General features: G+C 42.2%; 1 protein-coding gene across 1 annotated transcript in view; it reads right to left on the bottom strand.

The window, feature by feature from the left end:
• Nucleotides 1-15,846, bottom strand: part of exoc4 (exocyst complex component 4) — a 112,034-nt gene that overhangs the window by 6,700 nt on the left and 89,488 nt on the right. Inside the window, exons 17-19 of the mRNA XM_034133411.1 lie at nt 10,213-10,357; nt 7,811-7,989; nt 7,153-7,312 (exon numbers count right to left, since the gene is read on the bottom strand). Of these exons, the coding sequence (XP_033989302.1) occupies nt 7,153-7,312; nt 7,811-7,989; nt 10,213-10,357 (484 nt within the window). The remainder of the gene's footprint in view (nt 1-7,152; nt 7,313-7,810; nt 7,990-10,212; nt 10,358-15,846) is intronic.

Here is a 15,846-nt window from a genome sequence, read left to right as displayed (position 1 = left end):
GACCTCTCCATCATGACCTGCCTGAGTTTATCAGAGCTGCAAACTATTGTTACTTAAATTACTTAAAAACCCACAAAAATGCTTTTCATTTTCTTTTCTTTTTATTACATTTAAGTACATTTTTCTCTCTGTGTATTCTACATTTGTTTGTCATTAAGATGTTTTCTCTTGATATTTTAAATGTATTCTCTTACAATAATGTTGTAAAAATGCTCAAGTAGTCATTCTGACATATAAATGATATTTCCAAATGAGCCTGGTTAATGTGGATTTACTCGCAATCTATGAATCCTTATTTTTCAATTTCCTCGCCTCCTCCTGTCTTTCTCACTCCAAAGCAGTGCACCTGTCTCTCATCTGGTAATGAGGAAAGGTCTGCAGAGACAGAGACTAAAGCTTCATCAGCAAAGACCAGTTCAATCATGCTGTGCCACACACACACACACACACACACACACACACACCACACACACACACACACACACCATCACACACACACACACACACACCCACAACACACACCACACCACCACACCACACAACACCACACACACCACACACACCACACAACACAACACACACACACCACACACAGCACACACACACACACACACACACACGACACACACACACACACACACCACACACACACACCACACACACACACACACACACACACTACATCAGCAAACACACAGAGCATGGATAGACAGGCTTCATCAGCAAAGACCATCATCATAGGACCTCCTGCGCATGCACACAGAGAGAAAGCAAAGGAGGGGAGGGGCTGGAAGAAGAAGGAGCAGTGAGAAAAACAATTCGCAGAGGTGGTGTTTGGAGATGGGAAGGAAAATGAATAAAGGGACTGAGAAAGGAAGAGAGAGATAAAGGGAGAGACACAAGGTGACAGGAAGGGAGGCAGGAGCTGAGCGGAGTGACAGTGTTCCGAAGCCAGGCCTAAATACAAACAGTTTTATCTGTTGACACCCACTACCTTCCTGACACGGCCGTCAACTGTACTTATTACCACATTCTCTGTAGATACAACAGCCTGTCACCTCCACACACACACACCAAACCAAAGGCAGTTTGTTTGCTGGTGCGCACACACCGGATCTTAGAGACACACAGAGGCTGGGGCGGTACACTCAGGGACAATTCATCGTACACAAGCTGTACAATTCACACATATACAGCCGAACATTGCAGTAATTTCCAGCAGACAGGTGGGTGAACTCTGGGGAATCACTACAGTGAGTCTGACAGCCTGGTGTTTAGCCTAGCTACGGCTAAGGAGCTTGTGAGTTAGCTAGGATGTTATGACAGCCCGGCAACCTGCCTACACGGGTCACTGGGCAAAGCAGAGATACACCGTGTGTGTTTGTGTGTTGTCATGTCAAAGAAAACCTAGAAAAAATACCCTACATTTTGCGCAGACATAAAATAAATGTAGACAAACACATTTACTTACATTCAATTTTCTATGGGACATACTTGTGTACAACAACAACAAGCTTGGTACTGGTGTGATGAAAACAAAACAATATTTTGAGGCCCATTTTCGATTGATCCTATATTTGGCAACCTAAGAGCCAGTCAGTTCTTATGTGTATTTGATCGGACACAACTAGTACTAGTCGATTAGTCAATCAACAGAAAAGTAACAACTGATCATTTTGCATTACATTCGCCGAGCAGAATTGAACAGAACTGAACTGAAGACAACATGCAACATTAAATTGACAGTGACTTGCTAATCAAGTCGTATCGAGTGGTAGCAAACCAAATCCAATCAAACAATATGTGAATGGATTTCAAATGTCAGTGACAGCTAATTATTTTTGATATCTATTTTAGGTTTCAGTTTATGTTGCCAAGCAAAATAAACTATCTCTAAAGGCTGAAGTGGACTGTTGCCAGGCAACACTAAGACTTTTGAAAGTTTGTCGTATTTGTTTTCTTTGTAACTTATGGCTTTTAAAAAAGACTCACCAACAACATTATCTTTATCTCATCTCTGCTTTTGTCAAGAAAATAGTAATCATCAAAGGAGAGTGAGATAGAGAGAAGGCCACATTGAAAGGAGATCAATGGAGACAGGGTTGAGGGCTCAGCCAATGCGCGCACGCGCACACACCCACCCACACCCACCCACCCCCACACCCACACACACCCACCCCCACACACACACACACACACGCACACACACACACACACACACAATCGGACTGAGGCCCTGAACTGTTTCTGAGCAGATGGTCTGTGAGTGTCCACTTGTGTGTTAGAGTTTAGGTGTGTGTGTGACCTTGACCCACAAGCCAATCGCTGCCAAATTTCTGACTGAGAGACCAGAGAGCGCCATAGGACCTTACGATAAACACTCACACACACATGAGTTTTTTAACACTGTGCCAACAACAGAAACCTCAACAATTGACATACAGTAGTTTTCCAGAGATGTACTGTATATTAACACGCTTTCAGGCACAAGGTGGCACTGTTTCCCTATGCTTCTAAGCAATATAGGAGTGTGTGTGTGTGTGTGTGTGTGTGTGTGTGTGTGTGTGTGTGTGTGTGTGTGTGTGTGTGTGTGTGTGTGTGTGTGTGTGTGTGTGTGTGTGTGTGTGTGTGTGTGTGTGTGTGTGTTCATGAGTTCTGCAGTGCTGTTACCAGGCCTTTCTTAGTTTTAACTGAGATCAATGGTTATTACTGTGCCCTTGTCCAGGTCTTTCCATTTCCCATACAAGCACTCAGATGCAGAAGAAAAGCAGAAGCAGACAGACACATAGGGAACATAAAAGTACATGGGTGCACAGGTAAGCATCAGTAGTCTTTCTCAAAGCAGATTTCCTGCTGTGATCACTTCCTTTCCCCATTTTGCGGTATTTTCTCCTGAGGTGGTAATAAAACACTGATGAATTGTCTAGTTTTAGTCTTTCTTCCTCAGCCTTCCTTTAACTGCTGATTTGTTGTTGGCCAATGCTAGTGCACAACAGGACTGGTATCAGCACCGGGAGTATTTATTTAAATTCCTATGAGATATAGAGGATCCATTCCAGTTGCAAAATGGGATGGTGGTTGCTTATATTGTAAGTGTATTTCTTGTTTAACCATTTTGAATTCAAAAAGCTCATAAGACCTAGATATAGTTTTTAGGACCAATGAACTCACCAAGTAGTATGAGCACATCAGTAAGCCCTTTCCAATGTACATATTGTAGACGGGTCGACATGAATCCTGTATTAATTCCAAACAACATCAGAAATAATTGCATATCATACTCTACGTCCGACAGAGGAAGCCTATAAGCAAAACCTTTTTGGAAGCAAAAAATGCATAATTTTATCTATTTCATACTTAGTCAAACAGGCTGAATGGTCACTTCTACTGACAGGTGTGTGCCACGGAGCCCGCTTTATGAATATTCATGCCCTGAACATAAATATGGTGATTTCAAAATGCTGATTGGCTTGGCTGACAGTGTGCGTGGATAAGAGAAGGGGAGACGTATCACATGTGTGTGTGTTGGTGTGTCTTGGAGCCAAAGGCCGGCCAATCCAAAAAGCCATGAATGTGTAAACAATGCACTCTGCAATTCCCAATCAACACCTCCACACCACCCACGCCTCGTAATCAGAGAGCGGGAGAAAGAGCGAAAAAGACAGAAAAGCCATCACTGGCATTTCTCCATAATCAAAGTTGACAGAGGGTAGAAATAGCATGCTAATCAATGGTCCTCCACATCCAGTACACTTCAGGTCATTTCAGTTTACTTCTTTCTTTTCTGTTCCTGGAACTTGGCACGCAATACCGAAATATTACAAAACAATGGCAATGTCCAAACACAGACAGCCTATCACCTCAAACATGTCACACACTCAACAAGATTCTAAAAACTGTGAAAGGAAGCTAATTAACCCTGCATCCCAACAAGGCAGGCATGGTTAAAACTATTAGACAACAACAATGATTAGGACTGAGGTTAGGAAAGGTAGCAGAGAGTTGAGTTGCTGTCTTAACTTGAAGAAAGACGATGGACCAAAAATTGAGAAACAAACCAAAAAAAACGTGATGTTCCTTCTCCAAACACACATCTTGGCTTTCAGGAGTTCACAGAAGAAGCATATCACGGAAAAAACGCTGTATTTTAGAACAATTTAAAGTTAGTTTCCCAACAAAGCAAGTTTGCAATGGGAGCCAGAGCCTTTTCTTATCAAGCTCCACTTTTGTGGAATCAGCTTCCAGTTTGTGTTTGGGCGGCAGACAGCCTATCTGTTTTTAAGAGTGCGCTTAAGACCTTCCTTTTTGACAAAGCTTATAGTTGATAAGAGAATCTAATAAGAGTGCATTGACGTAGACACGTTGTGCCTCTTCACCTATACATCTTAGTTCTTACTCTTTTTCCTTACTGATGGTATAGATGTAATTTGGTTGTGTGTGTAGACGGTGGAAGCAGGGAGAGGCATACACGTGCCTTCATCCCTGCCGAGTCGACACACAATTGTTGATTGGTGTCAGTGCCAGAAAAACTTTTTAGGAGCAATGCGCTCATGGTATAGATGTGGCGCATACATCTTAATTCCTACTCTTTTCCCTCAACCTTTCCTAAGGGAGTGCATGTACATAGACACGTTGTGCCTCTCCACCTCTGTTCCTTACTTCTTACTTGCTACCCTTTTCCCTCAACCTTTCCTAAGGGAGTCCATGTACGTAGACACGTTGTGCCTCTCCACCTCTGTTCCTTACTTCTTACTTGCTACCCTTTTCCCTCAACCTATCCTAAGGGAGTCCATGTACGTAGACACGTTGTGCCTCTCCACCTCTGTTCCTTACTTCTTACTTGCTACCCTTTTCCCTCAACCTTTCCTAAGGGAGTGCATGTACATAGACACGTTGTGCCTCTCCACCTCTGTTCCTTACTTCTTACTTGCTACCCTTTTCCCTCAACCTATCCTAAGGGAGTCCATGTACGTAGACACGTTGTGCCTCTCCACCTCTGTTCCTTACTTCTTACTTGCTACCCTTTCCCTCAACCTATCCTAAGGGAGTCCATGTACGTAGACACGTTGTGCCTCTCCACCTCTGTTCCTTACTTCTTACTTGCTACCCTTTTCCCTCAACCTATCCTAAGGGAGTCCATGTACGTAGACACGTTGTGCCTCTCCACCTCTGTTCCTTACTTCTTACTTGCTAACCCTTTCCCACAACCTATCCTAAGGGAGTCCATGTACGCAGACACGTTAGTTTTGCTGCTATAGGCTTAGACTGTCGGGGGACACCTTACTTCTTCCTTCTCTCTGTCTGTACCTGTGTACTCTCATGTTCCGAATAACCCAGCTTCTCCCAAATTTCTTTTTGGTGTCTATCTACGTCGGGATCCTGAGTCGTGGCTGATCCTGTTGCTGCGGTCCTGTGTCCTGGATCCTGAGTCATGTGTCCTGGATCCTGCATCCTGAGTCCTGGATCCGGAGTCCTGGATCCTGAGTCCTGGATCCTCTATCCTGAGTCCTGGATCTGAGTCCTGGACTTCGAGTCGTGGCTGAACCTATCACTGTGGTCCTGCCTGACTCTCATCATACTACTTCCCTGATGGCTCCCACAGGATTGTTGACATCCTTGTGGATTCATCTTCTTATTATAGACACATGCATTTCCAAACATTTGGTCTACCTATGCTGTAAAATGTATTATCTCTTCGATTTACACACGGCATCTATTGCACGTCTGTCTGTCCTGGGAGAGGGATCCCTCCTCTGATGCTCTCCCTGAGGTTTCTCCCATTTTCCCCTTTAAACTGTGGGGTTTCTTTGGAAGTGTTTCCTTGTACGATGTGAGGGTCTAAGGACAGAGGGTGTCGTATTGTCATACTGATATTCTGTACAAACTGTGAAGTCCACTGACACAAATGTAACATGTGTGATATTGGGCTATATAAATAAACATTGATTGATTGATTTTCTTCTTGTTTTGCTTCTTCTACAAAATATAAAAAAAGAAAATTCTAGACAAAAAATAGAAAGAGACTAGTACAAACTGACAGCTGAAAACAAAGTGATAACAATAAAAACTCAAGCTGCTAAGTTATCTCTCTTCTCTCATACTTTATCCATATTTCATCTTCTTCCTTCACTTCCTCTCTGTTGCTTTCTAGTTTTCACCTCTCAATCTGCAGCATTCTGTCTTCTTTCCATGCCGGCTTCTCCAACTCCATCTATGGACTTTCTCTATGAAAGACGTCTTTTCTATGACTTCCTTTCACTTCCTTTTTCAATGTTCCTCCCCCCGAGCCCTGCCTTCTTTTTCCATCTTTTTCATCAGTATTCCTCTCATACTCCCTTCAAGCTTCCAAAAGAGAGTGAACAATAATCATATGAATGTATGTCTTCTTCTTTCTTTCTAATCCAGCCCCTCTTCTTTTTCACAAAGATATCTGAGTAAATGTTTCCCCCATGTCCGTCAGGGCTGGACAGCACTAGGCAACAGCAGGTGGACTGACAAAGTATAACTGTATGGATGTGGAATAAACAGCAACAACCAAACACATAGAGCGGAGTGGGCTTGACAAGCTGTTTGACCATCTGTCTGCCTGGTGCATTCACAAAGTTGCGGTCTGAACTTGAGGACGTTGTGCATGCCTGTGTGTGTCTGTGTAGTCAGGTTGGAACAATAATGATTTAAACTCATCGACAGCCTGTCTATTTCTAATGTGATGGCTTCATAACACAGGGTATGCACTTTTCATTAGATTGTTATTATTATAGTAAAATAAATTCATATTATAAGTCATTATATTATTTTATCATGTTTCCCTAGGGATTGTAATACAGATTCCATTCCATTAAGATGTGTTATTATTATTATTTGCAAGAATATTATTATCTTGGGCTTCAAGGGTCAGTCCTGTGATATCAGAGGCTTTATCACCATGACAACAGCAAGCCTCAAGGAAAAACAGCAAGCACTTATTAGGAATTGATATGACATTTAATGATACAAAATATTTTTCAGCCAGCGACTCCAGGCCAAGGTTAATACTCTTTATAAACGTATACTGGCGGAATCTGAGTGCATGTAAGAGGTTTCTATTGGATAGGTATTCCTGCTCTGTGAAAGCTGATCTGTGGCTGACCCTGGTAAGAAGTGTGTTTATACCTGGCAAAGTCAAGGTCAGCCTCCCTGGACATGGTGATGTTGGTGAGGTTCTGCTGGAGGACGAAGATGTTCCGGCACATCTTCTTGATACCAGACTCGCTGATCCTCTTAAAGTACTGAGCCCCGTTGATGAGAATGCAGGAGATCAGATGGCCCAGACCTAGGGAGAGGAGAAAGGAAATAATGATGGTCAACACAGAAAACAAAAAAGAGAATAAACCACAAGAGAAGAAATGGGAGATTAGAGAAAGAGTAAGTCTTCTGCACGACATTTTAAAATTGGTCTCAGTTTTTAATCTACGTATATCAATGTGTCGCAAATTAACTTTATATTTTGGCTTTCTACTAGGTGTTTAAAAAAACGTCTGGAATTGTATAAACCCCTTGAATGAAATCCTTTGTTTTAGCAGCTGTGACTTTTGGCCAGATTTAAAAAAGGCCAAGTCTGTTTCAATCGGGTTGCAAGAAATGGACGGGGAATGTTATATTCTAATGAATCATTGAATTCCATGTTTTCTGATCTAAGCAGCCTATGAAATCTACCACTCCATATGTGCACAAGCACTAAAAAAAGAGATTTGATATGTCCCCTTTACAAATGCAGAATGATGGAATTTCTCAGGCAGCTTGTTATACTTCACCCAAAGTGTGTGCTGACCTTCAAAGATGTACTGGAACTTGTGCTGCTGGAGGGCGGCCCCCATGGTCTCCTCCACGGCTGAGATGTCCTTGTTCAGTTTCACCACCAGCGGGTCATAGTCCATGCTCTCCACATTAGCCACGATGGCATAATTGCCTTGCTTTGTCAGGGGGATCAGGTAATGGAAACAGTGCACCCTGGATTGAGACGTGGGAGGAGAGTGAGATTGATGGGCAGCAAAGAGGGAGAGAGAAGAGAATTAGATGTTTGACTTTGTTCTCTTTGCATTTTGCTATAATTTCCAAGTGCCCACCAAACTCTGTCACAGTACTGTTGATATGTTGAGAATGAGTATGAGGTGTAAAAGAATATTGGTATTTTAGGGAAAAGGATCAAAAAGAAAGTGAGAATGCACAAGGTGTATTATTAACTATCTTTAGAGTTAAACAAAGTCAGTATGTAGACTTCAAGTGTACTATCTTCTTAAACCCCACTTATACTACTATAACCTATTTAATTCAAACAAATGGTAGCATGTTAAGAGTACTCATATAAAACATCAGAAGCATAATTATTAATCTACCACTTCATCACAGCTGTATACTGTTTAGCCAAACCATCAGATTATTTAAAGGTAATCTGCGGAGAAAATTCCAAATACAGATAATAAAATGTTTTGAGGTAGGAGTACTTCAACATCTAGTACATTTACAGTATAAAGCCTACCAAAAAATGTCCACTTCAGTTTTTGTATAAAAATACTTTTTTTAGAGGATTTCTGTGAGTCTCCTCATACTGTTTTGTGAGGTCCCTGTCAAAGAATTATGCCAAATAGTGCATAAAGAAGCTAATCTGTCAGCGTAAAATACTTCATTTGAAACATTTGTAATACATTACTACTGTATCTCGTTTTTTCTTTTTAAGTTGTATACAGATGTTGTACAAACACAGATGCCCAGAACAGGGCTAATTTAATTTTCCAAGAGGCCAAAATTCCAATAATTTCAAATATTTATTTTTTAAATAAACAGTCTTGAAAGAAAATCGTTCTCAGTGTTGACCGTAATGCTCATGTTAATATCTTTAACATGAATTTAAGGACTGTAATACTGTAGGTAAGTATGCTACACCTCTCAGTCCTTTTACACACCTACATCTTAGTCTGAGGTCCTTCTGGTCCATAGGAGGCTAATTTCTGACTAGCCTTAAGAAGTCAATACTCTTATAATTCCATCATCACAGTGCCCATGGCAGGAAATAATATAATGATATGGGTGAATGTATCTTCCCCTAAGGCTGAGCCAACTACTACACCACATTTTGAATGCCTCCATATCACTTCCTTCTTTTATTCAATCATTTCTCACACTTAGCTACTGTATCTCCCTTCTTTAACCCCCACCATCACTTTAACATCCACCCTCATCTCTCCCCCATCTCCTCCTCCCTCCCCTCCTGCTCTTCCTCATGGCTTCATTTAGCTGCTACCACTATCAGGGGAAATTCACCAGATAGGGAGAGTCAATGGAGTGTAGCATATAGCTAGACATCAGCCGCAGGGAGGGTTTTCTACTGCAATCATAAACAATATTGCATAAGCTATACGATGGTCTATTGGGAAATAGTGCTACGTGGAGTGATGGAGAAAAGAGGAGAGAAATGATGGACTATTAGTGTTTAAGGGTGGGAGGAAGTATATGATGTGGTAAATTAACTTGGATACTAACATTCACACAAACACATACATTCCTGAGCATGCTCATTTATGGCAGTTAGCCACTGATCGTTTTTTTCCTTTTGATTTAATGACATATCCACTAAGCTTGTGCAGTTTGATCATGGTAATTGGAGGGCAAAAGATTTAAAGGCATAATGTGTTCGGTATAGCTGGGAAACAACACAAAGGAACGATATCAGGGAACTGATTCCACATGTTTTTGGGATGAAAAGGAGAGTAAGGTACAACAAACTGGCTGAATAATTTGCGTGTCAATTGAAGAAAATCCATAGTACACTCCCAAACACATCATACAAACAGAAATACTAATGAAGGTGCACTGTGGCGATCTGGGGAACACATGTAATTAATTAGCATGGCACTCAAAAGCCAATGGTTTATTCTTGTGCTCTTTGAATGGTCCAATTGAATGAGTTATGAGGTAGTTTCTTCCGTGTTTGGTGTGTTCTTGTGCTTTAAATCTTAATGTAGAAAAAACATGGACGCTACATAGAAAATGAGTCTTATCATTGCGTGTAAACGACATGTTATCTGTTTCCAAGTGGTTGTTGGGACGTGATTGGGTCATAGTATGTCTTCAACGGGAAACAAGAGCATGATAACACAACTAAAAATAAAAACCCCTATGTGTGTTTTCATTTCTGCAATTTCTGTCAAGTGTGGATGAGATTCTCCTGCATACCTGACCTCCAGGTGCAACACCAGGAGGCAGCGGTCTGCGATGTCCTGGAAGCCCCTGGACAGATCACTGAGGGTCTGCAGAATCTGCTCTCTGCTCCTTTCACTCTCACCTACCGCCTGGCTGTCTGCTGAGCATGGAGACGCACCTGGATGGACACAAGTAACAGGAAGACACAATTAACAAACACAGTCTTACCAATTCGGGGTAGTAGTGACACGAAGATTCATGCTTTAACCAGAGGAACTATCATAAATGTTCACTGTCCGGATGCTGCTTTAGAGAAGATGCTATATTGGACCCTGACCTCCGTGCCCACACACATGTCATGTCATATTGACAGAATTCGACACTGAAAAATGACACTAGGTCATACAGTACAGCATACACAAAAACCCAACATTTGCTAATCTTCACTTCCCTTCAGCAGTCCTTCAGCAACTTTCTTCACACCACTTGTGCTGAGACAGCAGGAGCATGTGTCAGTGCACTGCATTGTAAACCACACAAAAGACCTGTGTGTGTGTGTGTTGTGTGAAAAGAAAGAGAGCCAGAGATCCCAGAGGCATGATGAGTGTATATAAATGCAGCCTGGTGTAGATCAATGGCTATACATTAGCAAGGGGAGGAAAGGGAGAGAAATTGGCCCCGTCAGTCATATTTAGGTCTATTTGGTCAATGAGGCGAGTGTGTGTGTGTGTGTGTGTGTGTGTGTGTGTGTGTGTGTGTGTGTGTGTGTGTGTGTGTGTGTGTGTGTGTGTGTGTGTGTGTGTGTGTGTGTGTGTGTGTGTGTGTGTGTGTGTGTGTGTGTGTGTGGTGTGCGAAGAGTGACTGTTGTGCAGAAGAATGCAGGGGTCTACGATCGATGTGCCGCAGTCAAAGCCAGCATCCCAGTTACTCTTCCTGCTCTTCTGAAGGTCACACATGCCTTCACGCAGGCACAGTGTGGCAGCAAGTCTAAACTGAGGCCGACATGACCTGTTCATTTGTCTTCCTTATTTATGACTTTTGACTGATGTTCCTAAAAATAGATAGGGAGTGAGATTAAAGGTATTCCACTCCACAATTGTTGGATTATTAGCTCTGGTTTATGTTTCAGATGGATTTGTTTGTCAGCAGGGATACGGAAAAAAAATCTGACATTATTTTCATGCAACTTGGTGGATATGTACAAAATACAGATGTATATGTCACTGGGGAATAACTTTGCATATCCCCCCCATATTACACTCTTAACTTCCTTAATATGGCCAATATACTGTCTTACAAAGGCTGTGGCTGTCTCAGCTTTAAAGGTGAAGTAAAAAGTATCCTCCCATCAAAAACAATCTAATGCAAATGGTTTTGTATTAGTACCAAAGAGTCTCCCCTTTACAAACATGCTCACTTTATGCTTATACAGTACCATGCAGTACAATAGTGCTTTTTTCAATTTGACTGGTAAGAGGTTAAGTTTAAGACCGTTCTGTGTTCAGGCATTTCTACACTGTTCAATAAAACCTTTCCATGGTGAATGCTTTCGTGTGCTCATGTTTGCACATTTTGTATGTGCTGGTGAAAATGTCCGCATTACAGTTATATTAAATTAAGCCCTGATAAGAGGAGAGACCATTGGCTTATGCAAACAGCAGTGAGGTATATGCCATGACCATCCAATCAGCAAAAGCAAACACACACAGGGATGGGAAGTGACATCACTGACAGCTACTCTTATGGCCTGTGTGTTTAACTCGCATAGATAAAGGCTGGAGATGTTACTTCTTATCCAAGGTGTGCATGTGCTATATGAACATACTGGATAGGAACAGACTTGCTAATTAACTGTCTTCTTGAGTAAAGCTCTTGATGGCCTGTGTGTGTGTGTGTGTGTGTGTGTGTGTTTCATTGTTAACAAAGCTGGAACCAACACTATGAGTTCTGACATAATAAGCGGGTAGGGTGGCTAACGCTGTAGGCGTATAATCAGTCCTACATTCTGTTAATCAGATAACATGAACCAGTGTGAGCGCAAAGCTATGACTGACTTATCTAAAGGACACATACTCTCTGTGTTTGGTTGTATGTCTGGGTGTGTTGAGAAAAGGCCAAATAACAGATATTAACCGTATTAACCGATTTCTACACTAGTGACTGTCTCCTCCAGCAACAGAACACTGAGTGCCATGGATTAGATCTATAGGTTGGCAATTTCAATAATAATCTGGCTAAATGAGCCACAGGAACAACAAACATGATTGGTCTTAACAGAAACAATCCACAGTGATTTCTCCAGGGAGCGGGGCATAATGACATTAATAGACTTCATTAGATTGTATTTAGCGGATGTTGTTTATTCACCCTAATCATCTTATCAGATCATTTATAGAAACAGAATGCAGCTATGAAACACAATACAGCAAATCAAATTAAAAGCCACAATTACAAGAATAGTTACCTATGCAGCTGAGTAACCTGAACCCCGCATTAAGTGATCTAGACTTTGTTAATGTTTATTATTAGAAGTAGAAATGACAAAAACAAAAAGTGTTTGATGACTTGAACTAGCACCAGACAAAAGGCACATGTCTATCCGGTGAAGTCCACTCTGCTCTGTGTCTCTTCCCTTCCCTTGTTGTTGTGTTGTGAGTGTGAGAAAGCGAGAGCATTTTCCTGCCTGTGGGAGTGTTTTCCCTCCAAAATTGTGTGTATGTGCACATAGGAGAGTGTGTGAAAGTGACTGGAAGGCTTCTGTTTCCTCTCATGTGCATTACACTCACTCACTTTGGCAGCAGAAAGGCAAAAAAGGGCTTGCTGTGGCACACACTGCTGGAGGCCTCTCCAGGGGGTGTTTGGGAAACACACACACACACACGGCCAAACAACACACGCACACAGGCACACCGAAGCAGACCCCAGTCTGCGCTGCTTTGATGATGCGAGGGAGGCGTCGCAGCATGGGGGGCACCATTAGAGTCAGGGACAGACGGGCAAAAGGAGACGACTCATTGGTCCTGACTGACAACTTTCTTGCTCTCTTTTTTTTTTATTTCCCTGCTGATCAAGTGCGAGGAATGTTTGTGTGTGTCGCATATCTTTTTAGGCCCTCGTGTGTAGGTATGCATGTGTGTGTGTGCAGTGCTTATCCAATTATTTTCGAATCCCATCTAAGAGAAACGTCTGTTGCTTGCCATCTGCAGAAGATGAGGGTGGCAGACATTAAGGGAGAACATCAGTGATGGAAGTCACATTCTTACACACATTCAGCATGCAGATGCATACGCAAAAGGACAGTTCACACTTTGATCTGTGTGCTATTAAGGGGATAAAGAATACATTAAGTTACAACAAAACAACATCTAATGCATTGACGAATACAGTTGCCAAAGACTTGTCAAATCATGACCAGGTTTGCTTTAAAAGTATAGCCTGCCTTAAAGGGAATCATGAGAAACGGAAAAAGATAAGCAAAGGACAGTATCCTGCAGGGGTGATGAATGATTCATAAATGACTGAGTAAGAGAAGGGGGGTTATAAATAATTTTGCTGCCTCTGGTAGAGGATGAACATCTGTACGGGGAACTGAACTTCTGTCCAGAGAGGTACACAGAAAGCAAGGGGGACGAATACGAAATTGATTGGTTTTAATATCTTAAGGCCCCAAATTGTTTAATGGTGTCTAATGAGAGATAATCAAAATATGCTTGACATTTTGGACAGAAATAGTTATAAAACCACCATGGATGAAACAAAAGACTATATTTCGAGTACTGAAGAAACAACTCCGCCTCCTCCCACTGCAGCTCTTCCCCCAGGCCTGTGCAGTGAATAAGAATGTGTTCTTAGTCAACTTGCCTTGTTAAATGGAGTCAAGAAAAACAATCATTGCTAAAGGGAAAGACCTACACTCACCATAGTCAAGGTTAAAAAATGGTATTTCCATAAGCCCTCAGCATGCAGCAGAGCAAACGCTGAAGAGAACAGAAGGAACCTTTTCCCACAAGAAGAACACATGGCTGTTTTCCAAAAGCCCTGCAGAATAGGTTAGAGGCCTGTTTCTATCACATATTGGTCAGGCCTCCGACATGAACGCACACATTGGCACACAAGCACATTAAGTGGTTGTGGACAGCAAAAAGCCGGCAGAAGGAAAAAGGCTGTCCACTAAGACTTTTCATGATCTTGTGTTTGCAAATGTAAAAAAATCATTCACAGAAGTCCAAAAAGAAAAGGGGCTGTCATGGCTCCTCAGGCATATGTGTGTGTGTGTGTGTTGTTGGGTAAATATTGTCAGAGTGGATTATATGTCCAGTCTGGACCAGATGGGTGATAAGACCCTTTCTGCAGCCACCTTCACGGCAAATCACCATCAGTCTGCATACACACACACATCTCATTACCAGCACACACACACAAGCTTACCTACTGTTCAGACACATTTAACACACAAAACTGCAAATGCACGCATACTTAAATTGAGTTTTTATACTTCAGAGCTGAGTTTAACCACACATCCAAAAGGAATCAATAACACAGGAAGGTGACCAAACCAAACGTCCGCTGAAGAGATTACCCAGCCATGGAAAGAATCTACCAGACCCTTATGACTTGTAGAAAGGAGACAACAAGAGAAGGAAAGATGAAGGAGAAAAGAAAAAAGAAAGAAATGGAGAAAGTAAGAAACACAGAACAGGAAGAAGGAAATAAAAAGAAAGAATGAAGTAAGAAAGTCAGAAAGAGGACCGAAAGAAAGAGAAAAAAGGAGGGAGAAGAAAATGAGTTGTTCATACCTGACTGCTTCTGTAATATAAAATCCAATTTGGAGAGGCATAGACGTGAGGCGGGGGGGATGAGATAACGCAGGGTCCTTTTTCCCTGCCGTACCCTTGTCCCATCTTACACAGTGCATGCTTATGTACACACACGCACATGGGCTCACACACACACACGGGCTCACACACACACACACACAACACACACACACACACACACACACACACACACACACACACACACACACACACACACACACACACACACACACACACACACACACACACACACACACACACACACACCACACACACACACACACACACACACACACACACACACACACACACACACACACACACACACACACACACACACACACACACACACACACACACACACACACACACACTCCGTCATCAGCTCGGCAAACACTAAATAATGAACAATACGGAGGCTGTCCCAGCATGATAAGTGACTGCCCTATCCTTCCCATTAGTGCCACCCGCCAGAATTAATGATAATTATGTCACGTCCCTTCCCGTACTTTTATTGAATTCTTATCTACGAATAGACGAAGAGAGCTAGCGTCAGAGTGAGAGGGAACGGAAGAATTTAAAAAGAGATAGTGACAAAGTCAAGGCCAAATAGGAATATCTAAAAATTCTCATTTAATTATTTTACGACTGAAAGAAAAGTTGCGATATGGGAGAGCAAAATAGCGCAAGTTCAATGAGCAATCAGAAGCTGGAGAGTTGTGATCCTCGCTGATAAGGCCTGAAGCCCCCCCGTCTCCCTAAAGGAGAGGTGCAGCCTTTCTGAGTTCTGACCGACGACCAACACACTGCAGTGAACACGGCTCAGACTCTCCAGAGTGCCAGTGTAACA

The sequence above is a fragment of the Trematomus bernacchii genome, unplaced genomic scaffold, assembly GCF_902827165.1.
Source record: "Trematomus bernacchii unplaced genomic scaffold, fTreBer1.1, whole genome shotgun sequence".
NCBI classification, from domain to species: domain Eukaryota; kingdom Metazoa; phylum Chordata; class Actinopteri; order Perciformes; family Nototheniidae; genus Trematomus; species Trematomus bernacchii.
The sequence above is the reverse complement of the archived record's forward strand: the minus strand, read 5'-3'. Positions and strand labels throughout refer to the sequence as shown.